This window comes from Oryctolagus cuniculus, chromosome 11 (genome assembly GCF_964237555.1).
Source record: "Oryctolagus cuniculus chromosome 11, mOryCun1.1, whole genome shotgun sequence".
Classification (NCBI taxonomy): domain Eukaryota; kingdom Metazoa; phylum Chordata; class Mammalia; order Lagomorpha; family Leporidae; genus Oryctolagus; species Oryctolagus cuniculus.
Genome location: NC_091442.1, coordinates 103,143,842 through 103,169,844, shown reverse-complemented (window position 1 = coordinate 103,169,844; position 26,003 = coordinate 103,143,842). Strand labels below are relative to the sequence as shown.

General features: G+C 41.0%; 2 protein-coding genes across 12 annotated transcripts in view; one reads left to right on the top strand and one right to left on the bottom strand.

Moving 5' to 3' along the window:
- The window catches only part of DEPDC4 (DEP domain containing 4), a 109,737-nt gene that overhangs the window by 14,914 nt on the left and 68,820 nt on the right, over positions 1–26,003 (top strand). For 6 of the 10 annotated variants that reach the window (XR_011380225.1, XM_008256941.4, XM_017342051.3 and 3 more), the window contains 3 exons: positions 51–176; positions 7,097–7,175; positions 14,373–15,295. Coding sequence is in view for 6 of the 10 variants with exons in the window: in XM_008256941.4 (XP_008255163.1) it covers positions 51–176; positions 7,097–7,175; positions 14,373–14,548 (381 nt within the window). In the remaining 4 variants the exon portion in view is untranslated. Of the gene's footprint in view, positions 1–50; positions 3,177–7,096; positions 7,176–8,087; positions 8,164–14,372; positions 15,296–17,113; positions 25,591–26,003 lie in introns of those variants that run through there. The other 4 variants (XR_011380222.1, XR_011380223.1, XM_051846583.2 and 1 more) reach the window with 4 other exon arrangements.
- Positions 23,001–26,003, bottom strand: part of ACTR6 (actin related protein 6) — a 22,479-nt gene continuing 19,476 nt past the window's right edge. For both annotated transcript variants that reach the window (XM_002711218.5, XM_051846586.2), the window contains one exon: positions 23,001–23,588. In XM_002711218.5, the coding sequence (XP_002711264.1) occupies positions 23,459–23,588 (130 nt within the window). In that variant the 3' untranslated portion in view covers positions 23,001–23,458. The remainder of the gene's footprint in view (positions 23,589–26,003) is intronic.

Genomic DNA, 26,003 nt, shown 5'->3' with positions numbered 1-26,003 from the left:
CATTTTTTCTGTTAGAAATCATTCATGTTTATAAATCTTTCTGTTTTCAGTATGATAACAAAACAGTGGTCATGAAAACTCTTGCCAAAGCAGTCCTGCAAACCAAATCTTTATTAAAAATACAGGCAGAACAACTGGTCTGGTTTCTACTGGAGTATCACTCTGAGCTCTTCAAGGTAACTGGCATTTTGCCTGGGTACATTTATTACTAAGCTATTTGTGTCAAGCAAAAAGGCAAATCATTCATTTAATAAATAATTTACTGAGTATAATGAGCAAAGTTTAAAGGAATGTTGTCTCCCTATACCCACTACAGAGAAGGAAATAGACTTTAAAATTTTTTGGTATTTACAATCCATTGATTTATTCAACTTGTTTCTTCTGCATTACTATGTGCCAGGGCCTGTTCTAGGTGCTTAGATTGTATCAGTGAACAGAGCACAAAGACCCAGGCCCTGAGGAGCTTATTTCCAAGTAAGGGAAGACAAACAATAAAAAGACAGCATATCTTCAAGTCATATAACAGAGTGAAGGTAATAAATGCTATAGGAAAAAAAGATTAGGTTACAGGGATTTATGGGTACTAGAATCAGGTGGTCAGGAACTTACAGTATTAGAGTGGCCCCAGTTGAGGTCACTGAGAAAGTAAGAACTTAGCAAAGACTGGAAGTGGAGAGAGTGAACCAAGTTGTGGGGAGCAACCGGACTAGACTGAGTTACTGGAATTAAGACTTATTCTATGCATCTGCTCTCCCACAATATGGCGCTGGGAGAGAAGTAAACAGCTTCCGCACAGCTGCCTCCAGTTCAACCAATTAACTGTAGGACTTGCTCCTGATTGGAGAGCAGCGTACTCGGCGTGTGGGCAGCCGAGTTGGGATTGGCGGAGGAGGACTATAAAGGAGGAGAGAGATGGCATGCACCAGGAACATCTATGGGGAACATCTAAGGGAACCCGTGCAGCCCCCGAGAGAACCGGCTGGCGGTGTGCCGCTCCCCTGCGGAAGTGGGGAATGCGGCCAGGGGGAACTGCCCTTCCACGGAGGTGGAAGGGATAGTAGCCAACCCGGGAAGAACCAGCAGCAAACCCGGGGAGGGCCGAGCAGACGAAAGAACAGCGCAGGGTCCTGTGTCGTTCCTCCACGAAGAGGGGGAGCGACATAATGGTGCCGTGACTCGGATAGGAAACCTAGCTCGGATAGGAAACTTAGGACGGATATGAAACTTAGGAGGGAAGAAACGGGAAGAGCTGGGAAAATACCAGAGAGAGAGACTAGCAAACAGCCTAGGGAAAAGCCGGACGAAAAAGGAGCCGGAAGAAGCTATTGAAAGCCTAGGCATAGATTCGGATACGGACTACGGGGGGAAGCTGGGAGAAATCTCTAAGGTCGAAAGCGAAAGTGAAAGCTAGAACAAACAGACTCGGATGCGGACTGTGGGGAGAGGCCAGGTGAAATGAGGGAGGAGTATTGTTGGAGGAAAGCTTGGGGAAACATACCGGGTAGAGAAAAATGTTAGGGAAATTGAAGCCGTGGGGGGCAGGCCAAGGCGGACACGAAAGCCACTTTGGGATTCTCAAGTTAGCCCGGGAATAGGGGGCGAAAAGTTGAAACCAGAAGCTGAAACATAAGCCAGATTGGGATCCGTCTGATTAGCCCGGGGAGCAAAGGACGGGAAGCCAAATCATGGGGCGGAGACGTATGCTGGGTTGAATTCGCCAGGCTAGCCCGGGGAACTTAGATTGAATGCTAGTGGCGGACACGTAAGCTACGCTGTGTTACTCGCGGAAGCCGCCGCGTGCAGAGAGAGCACGGGGCGTGAATAGATAGGGAACGGGGCTGGCGCGAGGCCGTGGTGCACACGCGAAGGGCGTGGAGACCGCGGAGTGCGCGAAGCCAAGCCGCGCAAAGCCGGGAAGCAGCGCAGATGAGAGAGGCGCGGGCTGAAGCGGCTCAGAGCCGGCAAGGCGCCGAGAAGCAGCCTCAGGGCGGAGCTGCCGGCAGGGCGAGGCGCCGGGAAGCTGCAGGGATAAGAGAAATAGAAGTTTAGAAATAAGAGAAATAAGAATGCTGGGAGATAGAAGTAAAATGGGAGAAATAGGAATGCCCGGAGATAGAGAAATAGAGAAATAGAAAGGCCTCCCCTCAACATGGCAACGAGAAAGTTTGGATTCGGTCTGCCTGATTAAGTGAGGCGATGAGCACGATGAGCACCTGCGGGCAGCTAGCAGCTTATGCGCCGCAGGTCACCGAAGACAGGCACGAATTAACATCAGTAAGGCTTCCCCACAATACAACAATGAGAAAGCTTGGATTCGGTCTGCCTAATTAAGGCGGTAAGCGCCAGCAAGCAGCTCGACCAGAGTATGAGCTGCAGGTCACCGAAGATAGGCACGAACCAACACTAATAAGTCTCCCCCACAATACGGCAATGAGAAGGCTTGGATTCTGTTTGCCTGATAGGGCTTGTAAGCCCCCTGCAGGCAGAGCAGAGCATGCGCTGCAGGGCACCAAACACAGGCACGCATCAGCGCCTAAAAACCTCCTCACAACATGGCGAAGAGAGGACCCGGATTCGGTTTGCCTGATTGATAGGACTTGTAAGAGCCTGTGGCAACTCTAGCAAGTAGAGCAGAGTGTGTGCCGCGGGACACCGAAGACAGGCGCGTATCAACGCCAAAAAATAAAAAGAAAGGGGGATCTGTGGGGAGCAACCGGACTAGACTGAGTTACTGGAATTAAGACTTATTCTATGCATCTGCTCTCCCACAATATGGCGCTGGGAGAGAAGTAAACAGCTTCCGCACAGCTGCCTCCAGTTCAACCAATTAACTGTAGGACTTGCTCCTGATTGGAGAGCAGCGTACTCGGCGTGTGGGCAGCCGAGTTGGGATTGGCGGAGGAGGACTATAAAGGAGGAGAGAGATGGCATGCACCAGGAACATCTATGGGGAACATCTAAGGGAACCCGTGCAGCCCCCGAGAGAACCGGCCGGCGGTGTGCCGCTCCCCTGCGGAAGTGGGGAATGCGGCCAGGGGGAACTGCCCTTCCACGGAGGTGGAAGGGATAGTAGCCAACCCGGGAAGAACCAGCAGCAAACCCGGGGAGGGCCGAGCAGACGAAAGAACAGCGCAGGGTCCTGTGTCGTTCCTCCACGAAGAGGGGGAGCGACACAAGTGTCCGGGGAAGGTGGGTAGTGGGTTTGGTTGGTGGTAGTGGTTCCCAGAGCTGAGGTTTTGCAGGCGATGCATGTCTAGATGTTGAGGAACGGAAAAGAAGTAGTGAACAGAAGGGAACAGTTGTGTGATATGAAATCAGTGTGGTGTGGCACACAAATCACAGTAAAGCCTTCATAGGCCAGTCAAGGTTGTTTCTCCTTGGAATAATTGCCGGGGTTGAGCATTGCACTGGGATGAGCTGAATGACATTTATAAAGATACCTCTCGCTTTGTGTTGAGTATAAATTATAAAGTGGCAAGTGTAGAAGCTAGAACATCTTCTCAGGCTGTCGTAATAATCTAGGCAAGAGAATAGAGGGGTAGCACTAGAGTTAATAAAACATGGTCAGATTGTTAATAAATTTTGAAACATTTTAGAAAAAATATTTTTAGTGTCTGATGTTTTTAGTACCAGACAGTACCTTTGGTGTTGTTATTTCTCTAACACCCCTGTAAAAAATTATTCCTTTGTAAAATTTTCATCTCATGTTATAAAGAAACATATTGTTTTACATTTGGTAGACATTCTGTCAAGCTTAGCTGAAGCTTTTCCTCAATTATTGAATTTTTTAGAAGATTTATTTGTTTGTTTGTTTGAAAGGCAAAATGTCAGGGAGAGAAGGAGAAAGAGAAAGACTTCTTCCATCCACTGGTTTACTTTCCCAAAGGCCACAACAGCAAGGTCTGAGTCAGGCCTAAGCCAGGAGCCAGGAGCTCTATCCTGGTCTTCTACACGGGTATCAGGGGCTCAACTACTTGAGCCATCCTCCTCTGCCTTCCCAGGAACATTAGCAGAGCTGTATTGGAAACAGAGCAGCCAGTACTCATAGGTGCTCCAGTATGGTGTGCTACTGTGGCAAGCTGTGGCTTAACTCACTGTGCCACATGCCAGCTCTCTCTCAGTTATTTAAGAGAATAAAATTGGGGGCCAATGCTGCAGTATAGTAGATAAAGCCTCTACCTGCGGCTCTGGCTTCTCAAGTGGGCATCATTCAAGTCCCAGCTGCTCCACTTCTGATCCAGCTCCCTGCTAATGTGCCTGGGAGAGCAGTGGAAGATGGCCCAAGTCCTTGGGCCCCTGTACCCATGTGGAAGACCAGGAGTAGGCTCCTGGCTCCTGACTTTGGATAGCACAGCTCCAGCTGTTACAGCCATTTGGGGAATGAACCTTCAGGTAGAAGATCTCTCTCTGTCTTTCTGCCTCTCTCTGTCTCTCTGTGTAACTCTGCCTTTCAAATAAATAAATACTTTTTAAAAAAGAAAAGAAAAATTGGTACTAAGTATATATAAAAGAGGTAGTCCCCCATTTATAAATTTTGAGTAAAACATATTTTCAAAGCTCACTTGTAAGTTAATCATTACATACTCTCCAACCTGGTCTTTCATCAAAAGAATAAGTGGAAGTTAGGGCATAGGTTACTTAAACGTTAAGTTCTACAGTCATTGAACCAAAATTCTCATATATAGTTTACCTACAAAAATATATCCAGGAGTTGGCACTGTGGAGTGATAGGTTAAGCCTCTGCCGGTGGCACTGGCATCCCACTTGGGCACTGGTTTGAGTCCTGGCTGCTCTACTTCCTATACAGCTCACTGCTAATGCACCTTGTTAAGCAGTGGAAGGTGGCCCAAGTGCTTGGGCCCCTGCATCCACATGAGAGGCCTGGAAGAAGCTCCTGGCTCCTGCCTTCGGATCAGCCCAGCTCTGGCTGTTATGGCTATTTTGGGGGTGAATCAGCAGATAGAAGGCCTCTCTCTCTGTCTGTAACTCTGCCTTTCAAATAAATCTTTTAAAAAATATATACCCAGATTCCAACCAGGACTTTATGAAAAACATTTACTCTCCTTTACTCTTCTTCACCACTAAACTCTGTCTGTTTTTTTCTTTCATACTCTTTATCATCTTCTGGGTAAATGATTTGCCTTTTTCCTACATGTGGTACAGAAATTAGATTTTTAAATTATTTTTCTATTTTCCCATTTATGGTATTGCAACTGGTAGTATCATAAAGAATCGTGTTGGTTAAAATTTTGTGGCAGGCCACCAAGGGTGAGGTAGGGTTCAGGAAGAAGGAGGAAGGGCCCTGTTCGGGATGTTTTTCTCCAAAATCTTCCTATGGCTCACTCCTTCACAGCTATTCAGACCTCTGTTCAAAATGCTACTCTCAGGGCCGCTGTCATGGCGCAGTGGGTTAAGCTCCTGCCTGTGATGCTGGCATCCCATGTGGGTACCTTTTTCAGTCCCAGCTGCTTCACTTCCAAGACAGCTCCCTGGGAAAGCAGCAGCAGATGGCCTAAGTCCTTGGCCCCTGCACTTATGTGAGGGACCCGGATGGAGTTCCAGGCTCCTGGCTTTGGTCTGGCAGAGCCCTAGCTGTTATAGCCATCTGGGGAGTGAACCAGCAGATGGGAGATCTCTTTCTCTCTGTCTCTGTAATTCTGCCTTTCAAATAAATAAATCTTTAAATTGCTACCTGATTATGTATTTGCTGATGTTTTTTAAAATTGGTTTTCTGTGAGAATATAGCTTCCTTGAATTAAGAAAACTTGACCTATTTTTTCATTACTTGTCCTAGAACATTACCTGACACATAGCAGTCCCTCCTTAAATTTTTATTGGATGACAGAATGAAGTAGTGGGGACAACTTCATGGCAGAATTGTGGCAGGACAAGTGGTAGCCTAGGAGCCAGGTTGAAGGAGCTGTCTGGACATGAGCTTCATCACTGGACAGACCAGGGAACATCCTCTGTACAATTTTAGACAATGAATTGTCTCTCCAGATATTTGGGGAGTCTTTAAGAAGTTCATGGAAAATGCATATTACAAAAAAACTAAGCATGAATTTCAATTTTTTATGAAAGTAAACTAATTTTTTAATTCCATTTTTTCATGAACTTTTTGAAGTGCCCTTGTATGTTGTAGTCTGAGAATCCCTACGATATAATCAAAATTGGAAGAGGAACATTTACCCATTTTAAGAGAACATGCTTTAGTGAATGAGAGGGCTCCAAAAAGTTCCTGGAAAAATAAAATTAAAACATAATGCATATTTTCCACAAAATTTTTGAAGTACCTTCATATTTTAGAACTTCTATTTACATATGAACCATGTAATTACAATATACTGTTATTTATGAGTACTACTATAAAACTTCAAATATGTTTTACTATTATAGGAGAACATTTTGGTAATGTTAACCTAATCTCAAATGTAGTACATACAATAGTACTTCAAAAAGTTTATGGAAATGGAATTAAAAGATTGGGGAGCATCTGTTTATCCTAACAGTTAAGACACCAGCATCCTATATTGGAGTTCGTAGGTTTGATTCCTGGCTCATCTTCTGACTCCAGCTTCTTGCCATTGCAGATCCTAGGAGGCAGTGGTAATGACCCAAGTAGTTGGGTTTGTGCCTCCTACATGGGAGACTCAGTCACATTGCAGGCTCCTGGCTGCAGCCCCTGTACAACACTGGCCATTGTGGGCATGAGGAGTGAACAGCAGATGGGATCTCTATCTCTCCCTCTCTCTCTTTCTCTCTGTATCTCAAATATTTTTTAAAAAAACAGATAAGTTGGTACAAAATAATTTTGAAACTCACATGTAGTTTTCTCATAATATGCATTTTCCATGAGCTTTTTGAAATACACTGATATATGAAAATAGAAAATTAGATTTTAATAATGCTAAAAGAATTTCAGGTGTTCATAACTTTTATAATTCACAGGCTTTTAGCCATCACAGCCCCTATCCCCTCATTTATAGTCCTTCTAGCTCATTGGTCAAAAATAGTCAGTTTTTTTTTTTTCTTGTGTTGAATTCCTAGCTAGAAAAAAAATCATATGAAGTATTTGAAACCACTTGTTTTTATGTAGACACCCGTTACTTTACTGGATCTCGTCAGTAAGAAACTTAAGAAGCTTCTGCATGGAGAAGATCCAGATGCCATCTCAGGTATTGATTCAGATTTTTTCCTCCTGTATCATTGACTGTTGTGGCAAAGGGAGTTGAAAAGGCACCAAAAATGAATATGCAATAAATATATAATGTTATAAAAGTGGCAACATTTAGGTTATCTTTTGCTGTTTCCAGAACAAATCCTTCTCTTGTTCTTTTTGAAAACCCTTTGTTGGATTCCTCTTGTACAAGGAAGGTGGAAACCCAGTTTCTCATTTTTGCTGCCAGTTCTCACCTCCCCTTCTATTATTAACTGGTTGCCTGTTTCTATGCTCCTTGGTTCTCTGTTATTTCTTTTTTTGACTCTATTAAATTCCCTTTCTTGTTTTGCATTCTCTCTGCTCTGCCCTCTACTTTTGTAGGAGAAGGATCAAATTTTATGGAGAAAGATATCAAGTTCCCAGTTGTTAGGCTCCATCAGATCTTGTCACTCAATATCTTGTGGCAATTGAGCTGATTCCATAATTTAGAATTTTTAAAACTATATAATATTTTTAATACAAATCTTCTGAGATTGTCATTTTGGAGACTAAGAAGCATCAAAGATGTAACTGTGAATGCCAAGGCCAAATGTCTGGGTAAATCATTAACTCCTTTGTGCTTCAGTTTCCTCATCTATAAAACAAGCATGATAATATCAATGTGTTTCATAGTATAGTTGTTAAACATTTAATGTTTATATAACATGTTTATATAACATTAAATGTTATATTGATAGGTAATATCAATTATAATTAACATACTTGAGTTTATTTCATATTTAATTTTAACTGACACTGAGTCACTTTCAGACACCACTGAACATTAATGTAGATTTCTGAAATTATTTAATATTCACAATAATCTACTGTACAAACATTATTATCCCACTTATATTTATCCCATTATTATTTTTCCCATTATTATCAGGTAACTGAAGTTAGAGAGGTTATGTGACATGGCCAACAGGAAAAGTAGGTAACAGGGCAGGCACTGAGCCTAACAGGTAAGATGCTGTGTCCCTTGGAGTACCTGGATTCGATTCCTAGCTCCAGTTCCTGGCTCCACTTCCTGCTAATGCAAACCCTGGGAGGGTAATGATGGTTCAAATAATTGAATTCTTGCCACTCATGTGGCAGACTTGGATAGCATTCCTGGCTACCAGCTTTAGCCCCACCCCAGCCCAGCTCCAGCTACTGTGGACACTGGGGCGTGAACAAGCAGTTGGGAGTTCATGCTCACTATCTGTCTCTGTTTTACTGTCTCTCTGCCTCTCAAATAAAAAAAAACTTTTAAAGGGGAAAAAGGTAGGTAACTTTTTTTTGAAAAAATAATAAAAATTCAAAGACATTACTAATCTTAAAAAAAATTCGGAGGGGACATAATTTATTTGCTTGAATTAGAATTTCTCAGCTAATAGGTGCTATTTTCTCTCATTTCCTTCTTTGAATATGGGGTACATGGCACAAGTATATTGTCACATACATCCTATTTGATGAATCAAACAGTGATACTAATGAAGTATTCTACAACTAATATCTTTTGGTATTAATTCTAGTGTATTTTACTAATTTCAAAACAAATTTCAGTTGACTGCTATTAACTGCACTAGCTTTTCACATTTTTTCCCCATAACTTTAGGTTTTAGAGGAACATGGGGAGATTGTAAGCATTTTAACATTTCCATTCAACAATATGCTTTGAATACGAGGCACTTCAAACAGTTCACAGATAAATGGCATTAAAAGTTAAGTTTGTTTTGTTACAAAAATTTTTGAAATCCATGAATAATTGTTTTGTTTTAAAGATTTATTTATTTATTTGAAAGGCAGAGTTTACAGAGAAAGAGAAAGTGAGTGAGAAAGAGAGAAATCTTCCATCTGCTGGTTCACTACCCAAATGGCTGCAGTGGCCACAGTGGGGCCTGTCCTAAGTCAAGAACCTGGAACTTCTTCCCAGTCTCCCACATGGTGCAGGGGCCTAAAGACTTGGGCCATCTTCTGCTGCTTTCCCAGACACACTTGCAGGGAGCTTGATCAGAAGTAGAACAGCAGGGACTCAAACCAGTGCCCATATGGGATGCTGTTGTTGCAGGCAGCAGCCTTACCGGCTAGACCACAATAGTGGCCCCAATATTTTTTTATGATGTTCATTTTCCATGAACTTTTTGAAGTCCCCTCATATAAATGCTTTATGCAGTGCTGTGAACTATAAACATTTGGAAAGTGAAGCTATCTTATTTCATTTTTTCTAGAAGTTTATCTTTTAGTGAAATAATATTTAATATTCAGATTAAATCAACATATTAATTTAATTTTTAAAAGATTTATTTATTTTTTTGAAAAGCAGAATTACAGAGAAATAGAGAGGGAAAGACAGAAAGAGAGAGAGATCTTCCATCTGCTGGTTAACCGCACAAATGGCTGCAACATCTGGAGCTGAGCTGGTCCAAAGCCAGGAGCCAGGAGCTTCTTCTGGGTCTCCTAAGCACTTGGGCCATTCTCTGCTGCTTTCCCAGGCACATTAGCAGGGAGCTGGATGGGAAGTGGAGCAGCTGGGACGTGAACTGGTGCCAATACGGGATGCCGGTGCTGCAGATGGCAGCTTAAACTGCTGCACCAGAGTGCCAGCTCCTTAATTGAATTTTTTAATTCTTTATGTTGTATATTGTATATTGTATGTGCTTTCTGTTGTATGTTCCTTTTCCTATACTTGAAATGATTCCTTAAAATGCATGAGAGTTGATTTAAAATGCTCCTGAGATGGGGCCGGCGCTATGGCATAGCGCAGGTAAAGCTGCCACCTGCAGTGCTGGCATCCCATATGCCATATGGGCATCCGTTCGAGTCCTGGCCGTTCTGCTTCCAATACAGCTCTCTGCTATGACCTGGGAGAGCAGTGGAGGATGGCCCAGGTCTTTGGGCCCATGTACCTGCATGGGAGACCCGGAGGAAGCTCCTGGCTCTTGGCTTCAGATCAGCGCACCTCCGGCCCTTGCGGCCAATTGGGGAGTGATCCAGAGGATGGAAGATTTCTCTCTCTCTGCCTTCCTTCTCTCTCTGTGTAACTCTGACTTTCAAATAACTAAATAAATAAATCTTTAAAAAAATGCTCCTGAGAGCTGGAATTCATCCATCCATTCAACTATTCACTAGATTTTTTTTGAACATTTACTATGTGCAAGACTTTGTATAAGCATCACAAATATAAAGATATATAAGATAATGCCCTTGCTTACAATAAACTCATGCTTTACTATTCAAAGGGACTAGCACATTTTATATTTTAATAAATATTTATTGGATAAATTCAGAGAAAGAATTGATGATGGAGAAATAGCCATGGAAACCAGTCATAAAATATTAGAGGTTTTCTAAAAGTTAGTGGAAAATGTGAATTTTGTAAAAATTATGCAGGGATTTCAAATCATTTTTGTACCAAAATTTTTTTTTTTTTTACTAAATTTTTCCATGAACTTTTTGAAGTTCCTCACATGATCGGTGTGTGTCCTGCCAGAGTAGGTTATGAAAGTCTGAAAAAAGGGGCCGGCGCCGTGGCTCACTTGGTTAATCCTCCACCTAAGGTGCCAGCATCCCATATGGGTGCTGGGTTCTGGTCCCGGTTGCTCCTCTTCCTGTCTAGCTCTCTGCTGTGGCCCAGGAATGCAGTGGAGGATGCCCCAGGTGCTTGGACCCCTGCACCCACATGGGAGACCAGGAGGAAGCACCTGGCTCCTGGCTCCGGAATGGCGCAGTGCCGGCCATAGTGGCCATTTGGGGCGTGAACCAACAGAAGAAAGACCTTTCTCTCTGTCTATCTCTCTGACTATAACTCTACCTGTCAAAAAAAAAAAAAGAAAAAAGAAAAGTCTGGATAAGGATTACCTGACCTAGTTTGAGGGTATCAGACTTGATGTGAAGAGATAATTCCCAGCAGGAATCTTAAAAATGAGTGAGGAGGGTTAAAACCAAGGAGTAGAGGTGAATATATTTAGATAGAGGATAGTGTGAGTGAAAGAGGTAAGCCCTAGAGATATGGATAGGTATCAGCTCATGCAGGGCCTCCTTTAGCAGTCAGCAAACTCACCAGGCAGTTGTGGAAGCATTAAAAGTTATTTTTATGAAAGTGGTAAAGCCAGATAGGATTCTAGGAGCAGCATGCTAGCAGCAGTGCAGAGAACATGTTGGCTGGGGGAGCTGCAGGCAGTCTTATTTAGGAGACTGCTAATAACAGAGTGTAAGTGAGAAATGCTGTAGCCCGTACTGTGGCAGAGGCGAGGGCAATGAAGAGGAGGGGACAGGTTGGAGAAATTTCTAAGAGATAAAATTGGTAACATTTGATTTCATCTGGGGTTTAGGGAGAAATGCAACTTTAAAAAAAATGACCCAAGCTTCCAGGTGAGGTGACTGCTACCAGTTTAGATAGAAAAACAGATAAAGAGGAACAGGTTTAGGGAAATGATGGAGTCTGGGGATTTTAAGTTCTGTATGGGCCATCTGATCAAGATTTTCAGCAAGTCAACTGGATATGCAGTTTTGAACCTTAGAGGAGAGAGAGGAGCTAAAAATAAGTATGTGGGTTCATCAGCGTGTGGTAGAAATTGAAGTCATTCGTGGTGTGTTAAGTAAAAGAAGAGACCCAAGGATAAAACTGTAAGGGATGCCAATAATCAGGAGTAGGTAAAGAGAAGCCCATGAATGAGACATAGAAGAGGATTTAGGAACAAGATGATCTGAAGCTGTGTCCATAAAGTCAAAGAAAAGTAACCTATTAGGCAGGAGGGTTCCATGTGGCAGAAGATCAGCACTGCTGCTAACTATCTGGACGGAGTTGGTGGGAACTGTTTTTGTGCTTGAGAAGCAAAAGCCAGGTTGCAGTGGCATTAAGAAGAGTGAACAGGTAAAGAAATGCAGAGCCGTGAGACAGAGAAGAGGGGAACTGGGCAATACCCATCAACTTTAGCAACCTGGTCTGCTGAGAGGAAGGCTTCAGAAGGAAGGGGATATTGAAGGAACAAAGATGGCTGATGAAGTCAGGCAAGGAGGAAATTAGTTCAAGGGCATAGGATCAAGGGTTTTCCTGGAACGGGAGAAAGGATATTGGAGCAAAGGTGACAGTATTTGTGGATGTAAATAAATCTGTAGGTGTTAAGAGTAGGCAGTTTATGGAGATTGTTAATTGATGAATCTTTCCCTTGGCAAAGTAGTAGGGGGAGACTGTATTGTCTGAGGATGACATGAGAAGGGAATAGTTTGAAACACATGGTTAGGGGAATGAGAAAAGAGATTAAGAAAGGACAAGTACATGGACTGATGAGTCAGATGAAGCAGGAGATTACATATCTTAGTGGTGCCAGTTGGACAGTTTGTTTCTTAGGAGCACCTGTGCACTTGAATTCTGGATGAGAGCATTGATTTAAGAGCTGGAGCTTTGTCAGCTATTGCAGAAGGATAGAAGTGCAAGAGGATTTAGGACACACACTGATGAGACAGTGGTTAAAACGTATGTATATGTGTCTGATCCAACATGGGAAAGAAGAGACAGTGGGATGGAGGCTGATAAAGAAAATGTCACATCAAGGTTTTATGTTCAAAGATTGAAGGGAGTTGACAAAGATAAAAACAGTATTATATAGTGGTAGAGACCAGGCCCTGGGAGGGGAAAACCCTGTATGCAGATCCTAGCTTGACCACTTGCTAGCCATGTGTTTCAAGCTTTTATTTCTTTATCAATAAGGAATCACTGATAAAAATACCTACAAACCTAAACCTTAGAATACTGCAGATTTAGGCCGGTGCCACGGCTCAATAGACTGATCCTCCACCTGTGGCGCCGGCAACCCGGGTTCTAGTCCCAGTTGGGGCGCTGGATTCTGTCCCCGTTGCTCCTTTTCCAGGCCAGCTCTCTGCTGTGGCCCGGGAGTGCAGTGGAGGATGGCCCAAGTGCTTGGGCCCTGCACCTGCATGGGAGACCAGGAGAAGCACCTGGCTCCTGGCTTCGGATCAGCACGGTGCGCCGGCCATAGCACGCTGGCCACAGCAGCCATTGTGGGGTGAACCAATGGTAAAGGAAGACCTTTCTCTCTGTCTCTCTCACTGTCCACTCTACCTGTTAAAAAAAAAAAAAAAAAAAAAGGAATACTGCAGATTTAATGAGAAAAAGCACCAAAAGCTTGGCACATGGTAAGCACTAAGTGTAAGGTGTTATTTGAAGCTACCAATTCTGAGTAAAGAGTACAGGAGTTTAAGTTTTTAGAAGCAGTATAATTGGAGGGCATCACCACAGGTGTATTTAATTGAAGCCTATTTTAGTGAAGATAAAGGGAAAAAATACCCAACATTTATGGGCTTCAGGAATTCAAATGTTAACTCTGGTTGTGAATTGATGTAGTGTTTGTGGAGGCAAGGTGTGAGCTAAGGTGTCTTCATCCTCCAATGAGCATGGGGAAACAGCTGACTACATGCCAAGTCAGTTCATGCAGTGGTAGGCAGTCCTGCCATAGCATCCCAAGTCCTTTGTTCCTGTTTTGAACATGCCTCTAATTTATTAGCCATGCCAACTAATTCTTTGTGTATTCCTCTTGAACTGGGATAGTAGTTCCTTGCTTTTCTTCCTTCTTGGAATTAGAGATTAAATAAAATAATACATGTAAAATAAAATAATGTATGTTTTGCTAAAGTATAAAGCACTTTTTAAGGAAACAGGATTGGGGCCAGCGCTGTGGCATAGCAGGTGGAGCCGCCACCTGCAGTGCCAGCATCCCATATGGGCGCTGGTTTGAGTCCTGGCTGTTCCACTTCCAATACAGCTCTCTGCCATAGCCTGGGAGGGCAGTGGAGAACAGCACAAGTCTTTGGCCCCCTGCACCCACATGGGAGACCTGGAATAGGCCCCAGGCTCCTAGTTTTGGATTGGTGCAGCTCCGGGAATCTGGCCATCTGGGGAGTGAACTAGCGAATGGAAGATCTCTCTCTTTCTTTCTCTGCCTCTGCCTCTCTGTAACTCTGCCTTCCAAACAAATAAATAAATAAATAAAATAAAAGAAGAAACAGAATTATTACTTTGGAAAAAGGAAAATATGGGCATACGTAACATTATTTACCATGTTTGGAAAAATAATAAGCCCAACATAAGGCAAGTCTGTATAAGTACATTTTAGTTATTTTTTTAACTCACTTTAATAATTTGTTTTTGTTTTGTTTGTTTTTTTTTTAGGCTTCACATTTTGCCAACCCTTGACACATAAGGAGTTTGAAAAACAAAAGGGAAGGACAATTGAATGTCTTCACCAGTTGGCTCTTGAGATTAATAGTGACCCCAACATTTCTTTGAAACAAAAAAAGAAATTAATTAAGGAATTTCAAAAATACCATCCAGAAGCTTTCAATTGACATTTCTGGTGCAAGTAACTACAGTTTGTGAATATGTACAGTTCTCTGGTGGTTTTCTCCAGCTGCCATACTTACACTGCAAAGAAAAGCATTTTAAGTATAATCATGTTTGAAATATGGTAAAGATGATTTTAAAAAGGTATACAAGTCAATCTTCATGTATGCTGATTCACTTAATTATTATGCTACTAAAATCACTTACTAAATGCACTGCTATTATTAGTAACTAATATTAAGTTAATTTCCTTAGAATTTCTTACCCACAGGAAGGGCCTATTTCATACATGAGCTCTCTGAAGAAAGTACACACTTCCTTAGTATAATATAATTTTTAAGTTATTCCCTTAGACTGCTGTAATTTAAAAGACTGTGAATTATCAAAATGGGAAAAGATGTATAAAGAAGAAGAGTTAAAATGCTACAAATTTAAAATTCATAAATGCAAAGCTAAAACTATGATTTTCCTTCTCTAACTCTTCTTTAGTCAATAGAGTATTTGTGCTTTTTCCTTGCTGCTCATCCTTTCCTTTTTGTCCCCCTTCCTGTCTCTATCTTGCCCTCAGTCTTTTGTTTCTTTCTGTTAGTTTATGCTATGGCATCATTCTCTTACTGTGACTTAGGCTACAGATTCAAACATTCCTATTGAAAGTAACACAAAAAAAAGTTGTCATTTTAGTTTATGTCACTGATCTTAGGGAAACAAAAGCATAAATCATAGGTACCTAAAAATAAAATCTATTGAACTGATGTAATCAGTTTTATCTTTTTATATAAAAACTGTATCAGTTGTCTTGAACTTGACTACCTAGAATCAGAATTCTTTGAAAAGGTTAACAAAGGGTCTATGAAAAGGTTTCAGAGAGCAAAAGTACACTGTGCTTTCTGAAATTATGACAGGATTTTGTATATTTGGGTTTATGGCATTTTTCTAGGAATAGGTTCCATAGCTGTCACCAGATTTTCAAAGGGGATTGTGACCAAGAACGTTAAGAACACAGTGTTGATTTTCTCTTCACAAAATGTACTAAAGGCCTCTATGGATGTAAATTTATAAATTTTTCCAAATTTTGCTTTTATTTTGTTAACAAACTATTAGTTTAAGTATTCAGATATTAAAATAAGAGCATTAAACTAGATGACTTCTAAGCTTCTTCCCATTTTAAAAAAATAAACAAAAAACAAAGCACAATTCTATGACACAAGAAGATATAACTGCTCTAACCTGTGGATGGCTGTTTTTAGAGTTGGGGAGGAAATTAATAGAAGACCTGAGAAGGTGGCCCCAGAGAGACTAGGAAAGTATTGGAAACCTGCAGCCAAACCCTCTTCAATGGAAGAGGGAAAAGTCTCCTTCTTAGGAAAGGCACTACTAATGTTTAGCCTGACTTAGGTGGGGAATTGCTAGTCATCAGTCACTATATATGACACATACCCTGGCAAATGCTTTAAAGATATTACCATGTCCTTTTATCTGCTTCTCAGCTTATAACCTTAGGCAAATGTCTTCCCTTTGTGTTTCCATTTTTTGAAAAATTTCTAAACTAAAAATATATAAGCATAGATTTATAAGATTGGATCAGATGATATTGAAGGTACCTTCTTTGATGCATAGACATTTTACCTTCCCATGAACAGTGTATTAAATAAGGGAGAGTGTATATGGTATATTAACAAGAGTATAACCTCTGGAGTCAGAAACCTGGATTTATGACTTGATCTGTTTGGGTTTAAAGGGAAATATTAGCAAGTGAGCACCCTGGATTCAGGTTAAATACAGTTTAGTTTACTAGATTATTGGAAGATACTGTTGTTCCACATGCTTTTAATGTTTTATTATTTAAATTGAATGATATGTCATAATGTAGCTTATTTTGATCAATAATTATATATGCTACTATTCAATTTAACTTTTTCTTTTAAAGAAAAATTGACCTGTACTGAATGGTTTTTGAAGGCTCCAAATCATTAATTTCTAAAGAGAAATTTCAAACCTAGCAGTGCCACGCCACCTAATGACAGCTCCATAAATTACAGTTAATAGGCTTAAAAAATTAAATTTCTCAAGGTATAGTCTCAACTTTAAGCCAAACATTTTGGAGAGACTTTATATGCAAAGCATTTTTCCCCCTTGTAAATAAATAAAATCCAGTTCCAATGCCTGAAAAGCATATGTGCTGTTAGAATATTCATGAAAAGTTGTCATGAGAATTAAGACTGATTCATGATATGTGAGATATTGTTTATACTTCTTAGATTATTCACAGTCTCAAATATTACAAAGATTCTTTGCTGGACCAAACTTCAGTGAGGCTCTTGAACTTTTCTTGGGCCCATCTATGCATTTCCTTGTAAAATATAATTTTAGCAAGAACCTCAACCTCAATTCCTGATCATCCTCTACATTTGTTCAAGTTTCTCATCCTTGTCCATTTCCTAGGTGATGTCTGATTACCTGGGCTTTTTTTCTGTTGGTAATTTTCCATAAATTGTCCCTATGCTGCTATAGCAGAATACTTGAGACTTGGTAATTTGATAAAAAAAAAAAAATAGATTTGTTTTTTGCAGTTCTAGAAGCTAGGAGGTCCAAGATCAAGGAGCCAGCATTTGGCAAAGAACTTTGCATCATCTGATGACGGAAGATAGAAGAGAAGAGAGCACAAAGGGTAGAGCAAAGGAGCTAAATTTATTCTTTTTTTTTTTTTTTTTTTTTTTGACAGGCAGAGTTAGACAGTGAGAGAGAGAGACAGAGAGAAAGGTCTTCCTTCTGTTGGTTCACCCCCCAAATGGCAGCTATGGCCGGCATGCTGCGCCGATCCAATCTGAAGCCAGGAGCCAGCTGTTTCCTCCTGGTCTCCCATGCGGGTGCAGGGGCCCAAGCACCTGGGGCATCCTCCACTGCCTTCCCAGCAGAGAGCTGGACTGGAAGAGGAGCAACGGGGACAGAATATGGCACTCCAACCGGGACTAGAACCCAGGATATCAGCGCCACAGGTGGAGGATTAGCCAAGTGAGCCATGCCACCGGCCCTTAATTTATTCTTTTATCAGGCACCCAATCATTGTATAAGTAACTCACTCCTGTGATAATGGCATTCCTCACCAGGAAGGTGAGGATTAAGTTTTTAACACATGAAATTTCGGGAAACATCCAAACCATCGCAGACTCTCATCCCACTTCCCAATTCTTGGCTATCAATTCCCACTTGCTCATGCTGTACTTGAAGTTGAGCCTGATATCTGAGAGAAGCAGAAAAGAGAGATTTTCCACCTGCTGATGGCAACTTTATCCACTGTGCCACAACGCTGGTCCAGGTCTTTTCCTTTCATTTCCCCAAATGGTCACAACAGCCAAGACTGGGCCAGGCTTAAGTGAGGAGCCAGTAACTCCATCTGAGTCTTCTACATGGGTAGAAGGAATTCAAGTACTTGAGTCATCATCTGCTGCTTCCCAGATGCATTAGCAGGAAGCTGGATTGGAAGCAGAGCAGCTGGGACTTGAACCGACACTCTGTTATGGAATGTGGGCATCAACACCTGCCAACAGAGAGGAATTTTTGAGAGCATTCCTAGAAATGGAACTGGGATGCAGGAAGAGATGGGTTTGATAAAAGGCACTTTATACATATTCATCTCAGGATGTGTGTTTATGCATACATGAAAAGTTGTATATTGCAATGTGTGGGTATATATTTATTATTGTTCTATATGACAGTCAGTATCCCTGATTAGTAAGGGTACGTGTGCTGGAGTGTAGTTTGACATGTGTGTAGAAAGGTAGAACCTGGAGTGATAATAAATCTAAGAAAGAAGGATAAGTATTCAAAAAACAGTAGGCAATAAAAAAACAAGGAAAACTTAAATTTAAATAATTATAGAAGCATTAAGTAGTAACCAAAATGCTGAACTATAGAATTTTATAAATTGTCCATCTCAATATTTTTCAAGTTGTGTTCATTCACATTTTCAATATATGTAAATAGATATTTATTCAATTTTTATAAACAGAATTACTAGTTACACAGATACTTTGTTCCAAAATATTAGTCCTAAACTAAATTTAAAATGATTTCTAGTGACAATCTTAATAGTTCTTATTTTGGAAATAAAGCACAACAAATAAAAGAATAGCTATATAAAATCTTTCTAGATGTATCAATTTTAGTGATTCGCTAATGGTGAGTTTTTAGCATCCTTGGCCTATTTAAAAAAACAAACAAACAAACATTTATTTGAAAGGCAGAGAGAGAGAGATCTCCTATCAATTGGTTCACTATCCAAATGCCCCCAACATCCAGGGTTTGGCCAGGAGCCCAGAATTCAGTTGAGGTCTCCCACGTGAGTGGCAGGAACCCAAGTATTTGAACATCACCTTCTGACTCCCAGTGCATGCATTAGCAAGAAGTTTGAAAAGAAGGACCTGGTCCAGCGTTGTGGCACAGTGGATTCAGCTGCCATCTACGACTCAGGAATCCCATATTGGAGCACTGATTTGAGTCTTGGCTGCTCTGCTTCCAATCCAACTTCCTGTTAATGTGACTGAGGAGGCAGCAGAAGATGGCCCAAGTACTTAGGCAGTTCTTTTAGAAAGGTTTTTAGGGTGCTGCTGTGATCTGTTTTCTTACCAAGTTTTTATTTTGTCCCCAGTCGTAAAATACTGACTTGACTAGATACTGTGGTTACTGTTGCTTAAGATCTATTCTAATTTCCTTGTAATGTCTCTTCCTAAACTTTCAGAGACTAGGAAGCCAAAAATCCTCATTTTCCACCTTATAGCCTGGGTTCTGGATGTGATTTACCTAAAACTGCTCATATGCATTTGTATAAAACTTAAAATTGGGGACTGGCACCATGGCATACAAGGTTAAGCCACTGCTTGCAGTGCCAGCATCCCATATGTGTGCTGGTTCAAGACTCAGCTGCTCTACTTCCAGTCCAGCTCCCTGCAAGTGCACCTGGGAAAGCAGCAGAATATGTTCCAAATGCTTGGGCCCCTGCATTTGTGTGAGACCTGGAAGAAACTCCTGGCTCCTAGCTTCAGTCTGGCCCAGCCCATTTGGGAAGAGAACCAGCAGATGGAAGCTCACTCGCTCGCTCACTCGCTCTCATCTCTTTTCAATTCAATAAATGAGTATTTAAAAAGAAAGAAAAAGAACAGAAAACAAACTTGGAGGTGAATTAAGTGGAGAGACAGGTACAAGACATCCATTATACAGATGTGAATTATAGTGGTAGCATCTTGCTTTATTCAGTGGCTACATGGTAGCAGCAGCTTGGTGTTTTGTTCAGTGACTCTTATTAGCAGAGGTAGATTAGTTCTGAAGCTAACAGTTACACAAGTAGCTTCCAAATTCACCACGCACCAGAGAGGGCCTAGAGTTTAGATGATCAATTGTCCTTGCCTAGAATGAAGTCTTCTGAAGGCCAAATATATAACTGGCAAAAGGGAAAAATTCAAAAAGACTATATAGTAACCAGTGTGCAAGATCGTCCCCAGGGATCTTGGCCTCCTAGTATTTAAATCCTTTTGTAATCATTTCTCCTCCCCACCCTCGTGCTTGTGCCAATTTTCTTTTGGAACCAACAGAGCTGGCCCCCCAATTCATCCTTTTTAATGGTTCTCCCGTGACCTTCTATATCATGGGAATATTCTTTCATATGATGTACTTTATTTGTGTACTTGAAAAGTAGAGTTACAGTGAGGTGGGGCACAGAGAGACAGAATCTCTTTAAAAAATTTTTTTATTTTATTTATTTGAAAGACAGAGTTAGAGAGTTAGAGCCAGAGAGGTCTTCCATTCCACTGTTTCGCTCCCCAAATGACTGCAATGGTCAGAGCTGAGCTGATCCAAAGCCAGGAGCCAAGAGCTTCCTCTGGGTCTCCCATGCGGGAGCAGGGGCCTAAGGACTAGGGCCATTTTCCACTGTTTTCCCACGCCATAGCAAAGAGCTGGATCGGAAGATGGAAGCCGAGACTCGAACTGGTGCCCATGTGGGATGCCAGCACTGCAAACTGGGGCTTTCATCTGCTGTGCCACAGTGCCAGCCCCCAGAATCTCCAGTCTGCCCAAATGGCTGCAATGACTGGGGATGGGCCAGACCAAAGCCAGGAACCAGCAGCTTTACCCAGATTTCCCACATGTGTGCAGGGGCCCAAGCATTTGAGCCATCTTTTGCTGTTTTCCCAGGCAATTAGCAGGGAGCTGGATCAGAAGGGGAGCAGCCAGGACTCAAACCGCATGTAGATTGAGTAGGTAGAACACCAGCCAAGGAATTTTCTTAATTTACTCTGATTGGGCTGTTTCTTCTTCTTGTTTCTCTAACAATTTCATTTTTTTCCCTACCTTTTAGAAATTTCCATTTGTTCCATGATCAGCACCCTTTTTGTTTCCTAGAATCACTTAATTTTCTAACAAAATATTAACTACTTTGTGCACACAATACAGAATTTGATGGAATGAACATCCGTGTAATCATAACCCAACTTAAGAAATAATACAAATACTTCAAAAAGTTCATAGAAAAATAGAATTAAAATATTTATTTTGGTGCAAAAATCTTTAAAACCCATGCATATTAAGGGTCTCTCAACTGTTTATGGAAAATGCATACTATGAAATTATGAATTTTGATATTTTTGTACCAAAATACATTATCTATTTCCATGAACTTTTTAAAATTCCCTTGCAACACTGAAGTGCTCCCTGTGTATTCCTTCCTCATCTCATTTTAGCTCCCACCCCTCCCCATGGGTAGAGTTCAACGCAACATGGGACAGGTAGAGGAGGGAGGAAGATCTGTTGAGCCAATAACCACTGAATTCAAACACTGTTAAGATATTTTCCCAAAATAATAGAGATCTTCAGTGTATCTCCTCAGATATTGTTAAATGTTCTCTTTGAAATAAAGTATACTAAAACAATCTCAATTGTTAGCAATAGTTTTCAAATTTAGGTAGGTGTTGAAGTGGACGGAAGCTTTAATACCAGTGATAACATTTTAGAGTTTATGTTCAATAACTTTAGAAATGATTTTAGGGGTCTCAAAAAATCAGGACTACAATATATAAACTGTCCAGAAACTAGTTTACTGTAGTAAACACTACCATTCTCTGTGGTACAGAACAGGAGACATTATATTGGATCAAGTTTAGGGAATGCAGCTTTGAGGGATGATCCAGTTCCTCACAGGAAAAACACCTACGTGGAAGTGACAGCATTCTGCCTGTTAAGAATGAAATCAAGGAAAGTCTCTTAAATAAGCACTTCCCTTCTTACCTCCATCCACATCATCTTGAAGTTCTAGCACACCTACACTATTTAGCTGCCAAAACTTTTTAGGCCACCAGCTGCTTCTGCTACACTGCCTATAGATTAGGTAATCAGTTTGACAAGCAGACTAGGTCTAGAAATGACTGACCAGATCCTAAACCAACATAATCCAACTTTGATTGGAATGGACAGCTCTTTCACCCTGCCCAACCTTCATCTGTTCTATTTTCATTTGGGAAATTCCCTTCTTTCACTCTAGGCCATGTCAGTTAAGACTGACCCATCAAAGCCCCTCAATCCATGGGGGTGGTCTGTGACCCTAGCAAGGATAAACAGACTGCTAGGAATTTGGTCCCGAGCACAATGACATAAAATGTAAAATATAGGCGCTATTTTGAGGGCAAAACTCTAGAAGGAGCCTCAGTTCCTATAACCAAGATTCCTGCATTTTCCTGGCTTGTATCCTTCATAAAGCTGTTAGGTTAGCTTTTCCTTAGATTTTATTTTTTCTGTCCTGATGATGCCTTTTATTTTGAGGAAAATAGTCAAATGAGTATCTACTCCACTAATGTCACTGTCAGGTGTTTCCTTACATCACAAAGCTGTTCTTTAATAACTTAAAAATTTGTTTACCTAAGAGTTTGTAAAATAATTGCTAACATTTGTATTGAATTTTTGAACTGAGTTACTTCAAATAAAGCAGTATAGTACTTTTATGAGTGAAATAATACATTTCTGCCAACATAGCAGTGATCAAAAAGTCTTTAGTAGTGGGGCTGCTGTTGTGGCGTGGCAGATAAACCTGTTGCCTGTGATGCTGGTTCGTGTCCTGGCTGCTCCAGTTCTAATCCAGCTCCCTAATAATGGCTTGGGATAAGCAGTGGAAGATGGCCCAAGTGTTTGGGCCCCTGCCACTCACATGAGACCCAGATGAAGCTCCTGGCTGTAGCCTGGCTCAGCCTTGGCAATTGCAGCCATCTAGGGAATAAACCAGTAGATGGAAGCTCGCTCTCTCTCTCTCTCTCTCTCTCTCTCTATATATATATATATATATATATATATCAGTCTTCTTCTCTTTCTGTAACTCTGACCTTCAAATAAATAAATAAAAAATTTTTAAAAGTCTTTAGTAAATAGGCTTTGGTCTCCACTCATTCATTCTAAGTGAAAAATAAACATTACACATAGTCTTTCCAACTTTATTATGTATAAATACAAATAATGATTTTTAAATAAAATACTTGGATCTATGAGAGAGAAATCATATTATCCCGTAAACACTTTGGCCAACTCCTAGTAAAGTAATGAAAAATTACCTACTAAGTAAAACAGACCAATGAAAAAGTTTAGTGTATGCTCCTGGCAATGAAGAATTAGACTTAAAAAACATGCCCTCTTTCATATAACATATTCTCATAAGTATTGCATGGCAGTCCAATTTCTAAATAAAATTATGAACTAAGTTACAGATTATTGTAATAATGTAGCTAAGAAGACTGTGAAAATTAGCCATGGGTCAAAGGATTTAGTTAAGACTTTATCTTAGGGTGAAAGATAACACAGGTCCTTAACCAATTCTAAAGGAAAGTTGATAGTAAACCTTTCAGTCACAACTAGTCACGATTTTCATTCAGAAATGTTTGTTATATATCAAATTTCTCTTCACAGATACTATGTCCATTTTCTTCATAGTCTTCTCTTGTTACCACCATATCTTCAAAATCATCGTTCTCTGATATCAATTTTCCACCTTCCCAGGCATAAGTAATAGGACTGAAAGTAAACATAAAATAAATGAATCCAGATGATCTTATAGAAATCAACTGATGATTTATAGAAATTAACAAGTAAAATGATTGAAACATTAGTAATTAAAATGTGGCAAGCTCTACCCAACTTCACGGAAAATCATTTAAGGTTTAGAAATAAGTGTAAGTTTCACATGAGCAGAGAAAACTCAAAAAGAAAGATCTTGTTCACTACCACAAAATACTGTTGTTTTCCCCCTTCTGGGCCCTCTACTTCTATTACAAGAACAGGAAACAAGCAAATTATCTGAAGGTGCCTAAAAGGAAAAAGAATATTGTAACTGATACTAAAGTCTGTTTGTGGCAGAGAAACATCATCTTAATTCTCACAGTAACCCATGAAACATCTATCAGAATTCCCATTTTAGAAATTTGGAAAATGAGGTTCAGACCAGAACTGATTCGGTATGGACCAAGGGTTTAATCCAGAATTGTTTTCCAGGCTGTGCTTCTGCTGATACACTTTGTTGCTTCTAATAAGTCAAACATTTGGAAAATACAGTAAATAATAAACATTTTTTGTTGACAGGCAGAGTGGACAGAGAGAAAGGTCTTCCTTTGCCATTGGTTCACCCTCCAATGGCCGCCGCGCTGCAACCGGTACACCGCGCTGATCTGAAGGCAGGAGCCAGGTGCTTCTCCTGGTCTCCCATGGGGTGCAGGGCCCAAGCACTTGGGCCATCCTCCACTGCACTCCCGGACCATAGCAGAGAGCTGGCCTGGAAGAGGGGCAACCAGGACAGAATCCGGTGCCCCAACCGGGACTAGAACCCGGTGTGCTGGCGCCGCTAGGCGGAGGATTAGCCTATTGAGCCGTGGCGCCGGCCAATAATAAACATTTATATTGTAGGAGAAACAATAAAAAAATTAGAGTGGATAAAATATTTAGTTTGATTTTGCTATCTACAATCAAGGTTATACTTTGTATTCCTACGTATTTTTTTTTTTTTTATTTGACAGATAGTTAGACAGTGAGAGAGAAGAGACAGAGAGAAAGGTCTCTCTTGCATTGGTTCACCCCCGAAACGGCTGCTACGGCCGGAGCTACGCCAATCCGAAGCCAGGAGCCAGGGGCTTCCTCCTGGTCTCCCACGCAGGTGCAGGCGCCCAAGCACTTGGGCCATCCTCCACTACCTTCCCGGACCACAGAAGAGAGCTGGACTGGAAGAGGAGCAACTGGGACCAGAACCCGGCACCCATATGGGGTGCCGGCGCCTCAGGCAGAAGATTAACCAAGTGAGCCATGGCACCAACCCCTATACTTTGTATTTCTATGTTTCTACCATTATACTCCCCCAATTCAGAGCTTCAAATATGAAAAAGGTACAGAAAAAAAGTTAATCCACACATATTCCTTATCATGAGTAGTGCATTTCCTCATCTTTTATAAAAATACATTTATTTATATGAGGGGGCTTTATAAAATTCCTGAAAAAAAGAACTAAAAGTTAATATGCATTTTCCATGAACTGTCTGTAGACCTCTCATACATAAATATATATATTTAAAAAATATATAAGCAGTTGCACAATAAGGATTTACCGAGTGAAAGAATAAAATCTAGTTCTGTGGGTCCCTTGGCTGTAATATATGCCTGTAGAATAAACATCCAATATGCTTCTTACTCTAATTATGAGAGCTGGCATTGTGGTACAGTGATTTCAGCCACCACTTACAATGCCGGCATCCCATGAGTGCCAGTTCAAGTCCTGGCTGCTCAACTTCTGATCCAGCTCCCTGCTAATGTGCCTAGGAAAGCAGCAGAAGATGGACAAAGTATTTAGGTTCCTGCCACAATGTGAGAGACCCTTATGGAGTTCCAGGCTCCTGGCTTCAGCCTGACCTAACTGGCCATTGTGGCCATTTGGGGAGTGAACCAATGGATAGAAGACCTGCCTCTTCCCTCTCTCTCTCTGTAAGTCTGCCTTTCAAATAAATAAAATACATCTACTAAAAAAAAAAAAAAAGTACATGAACATTAATGCTGATAAAAATCATTCTAAAAATCTAACAACTTTTTATTTCTTTATCTGATAGCAGTAAAAGTGATACAGATAGGACCTTCTATTAACTGCTGTTGATTTGGGGAAATTCTACTTTAATTTTAAAACAAAACTCTACATTAATTCCAGTCAAGTATGTAGGGTGTTGTTTGCAAACTCTGCCTCTAAAATTAGGGATGGGTTACTTAAACACATATTTTGGTAAGCACTCCGAATTAAACTAAGAGAACTGGAGCCAGCATTGTGGCATAGCAGGTTAAGCTAACATGCCTGGGAAAGCAGCAGAGGATGGCTCAGGTGCTTGGGCCCCTATACCCATATGGGAGATTTGGAAGAAGCATCTGGCTCCTTGCTTTGGCCTGCAGCCATTTAGGGAA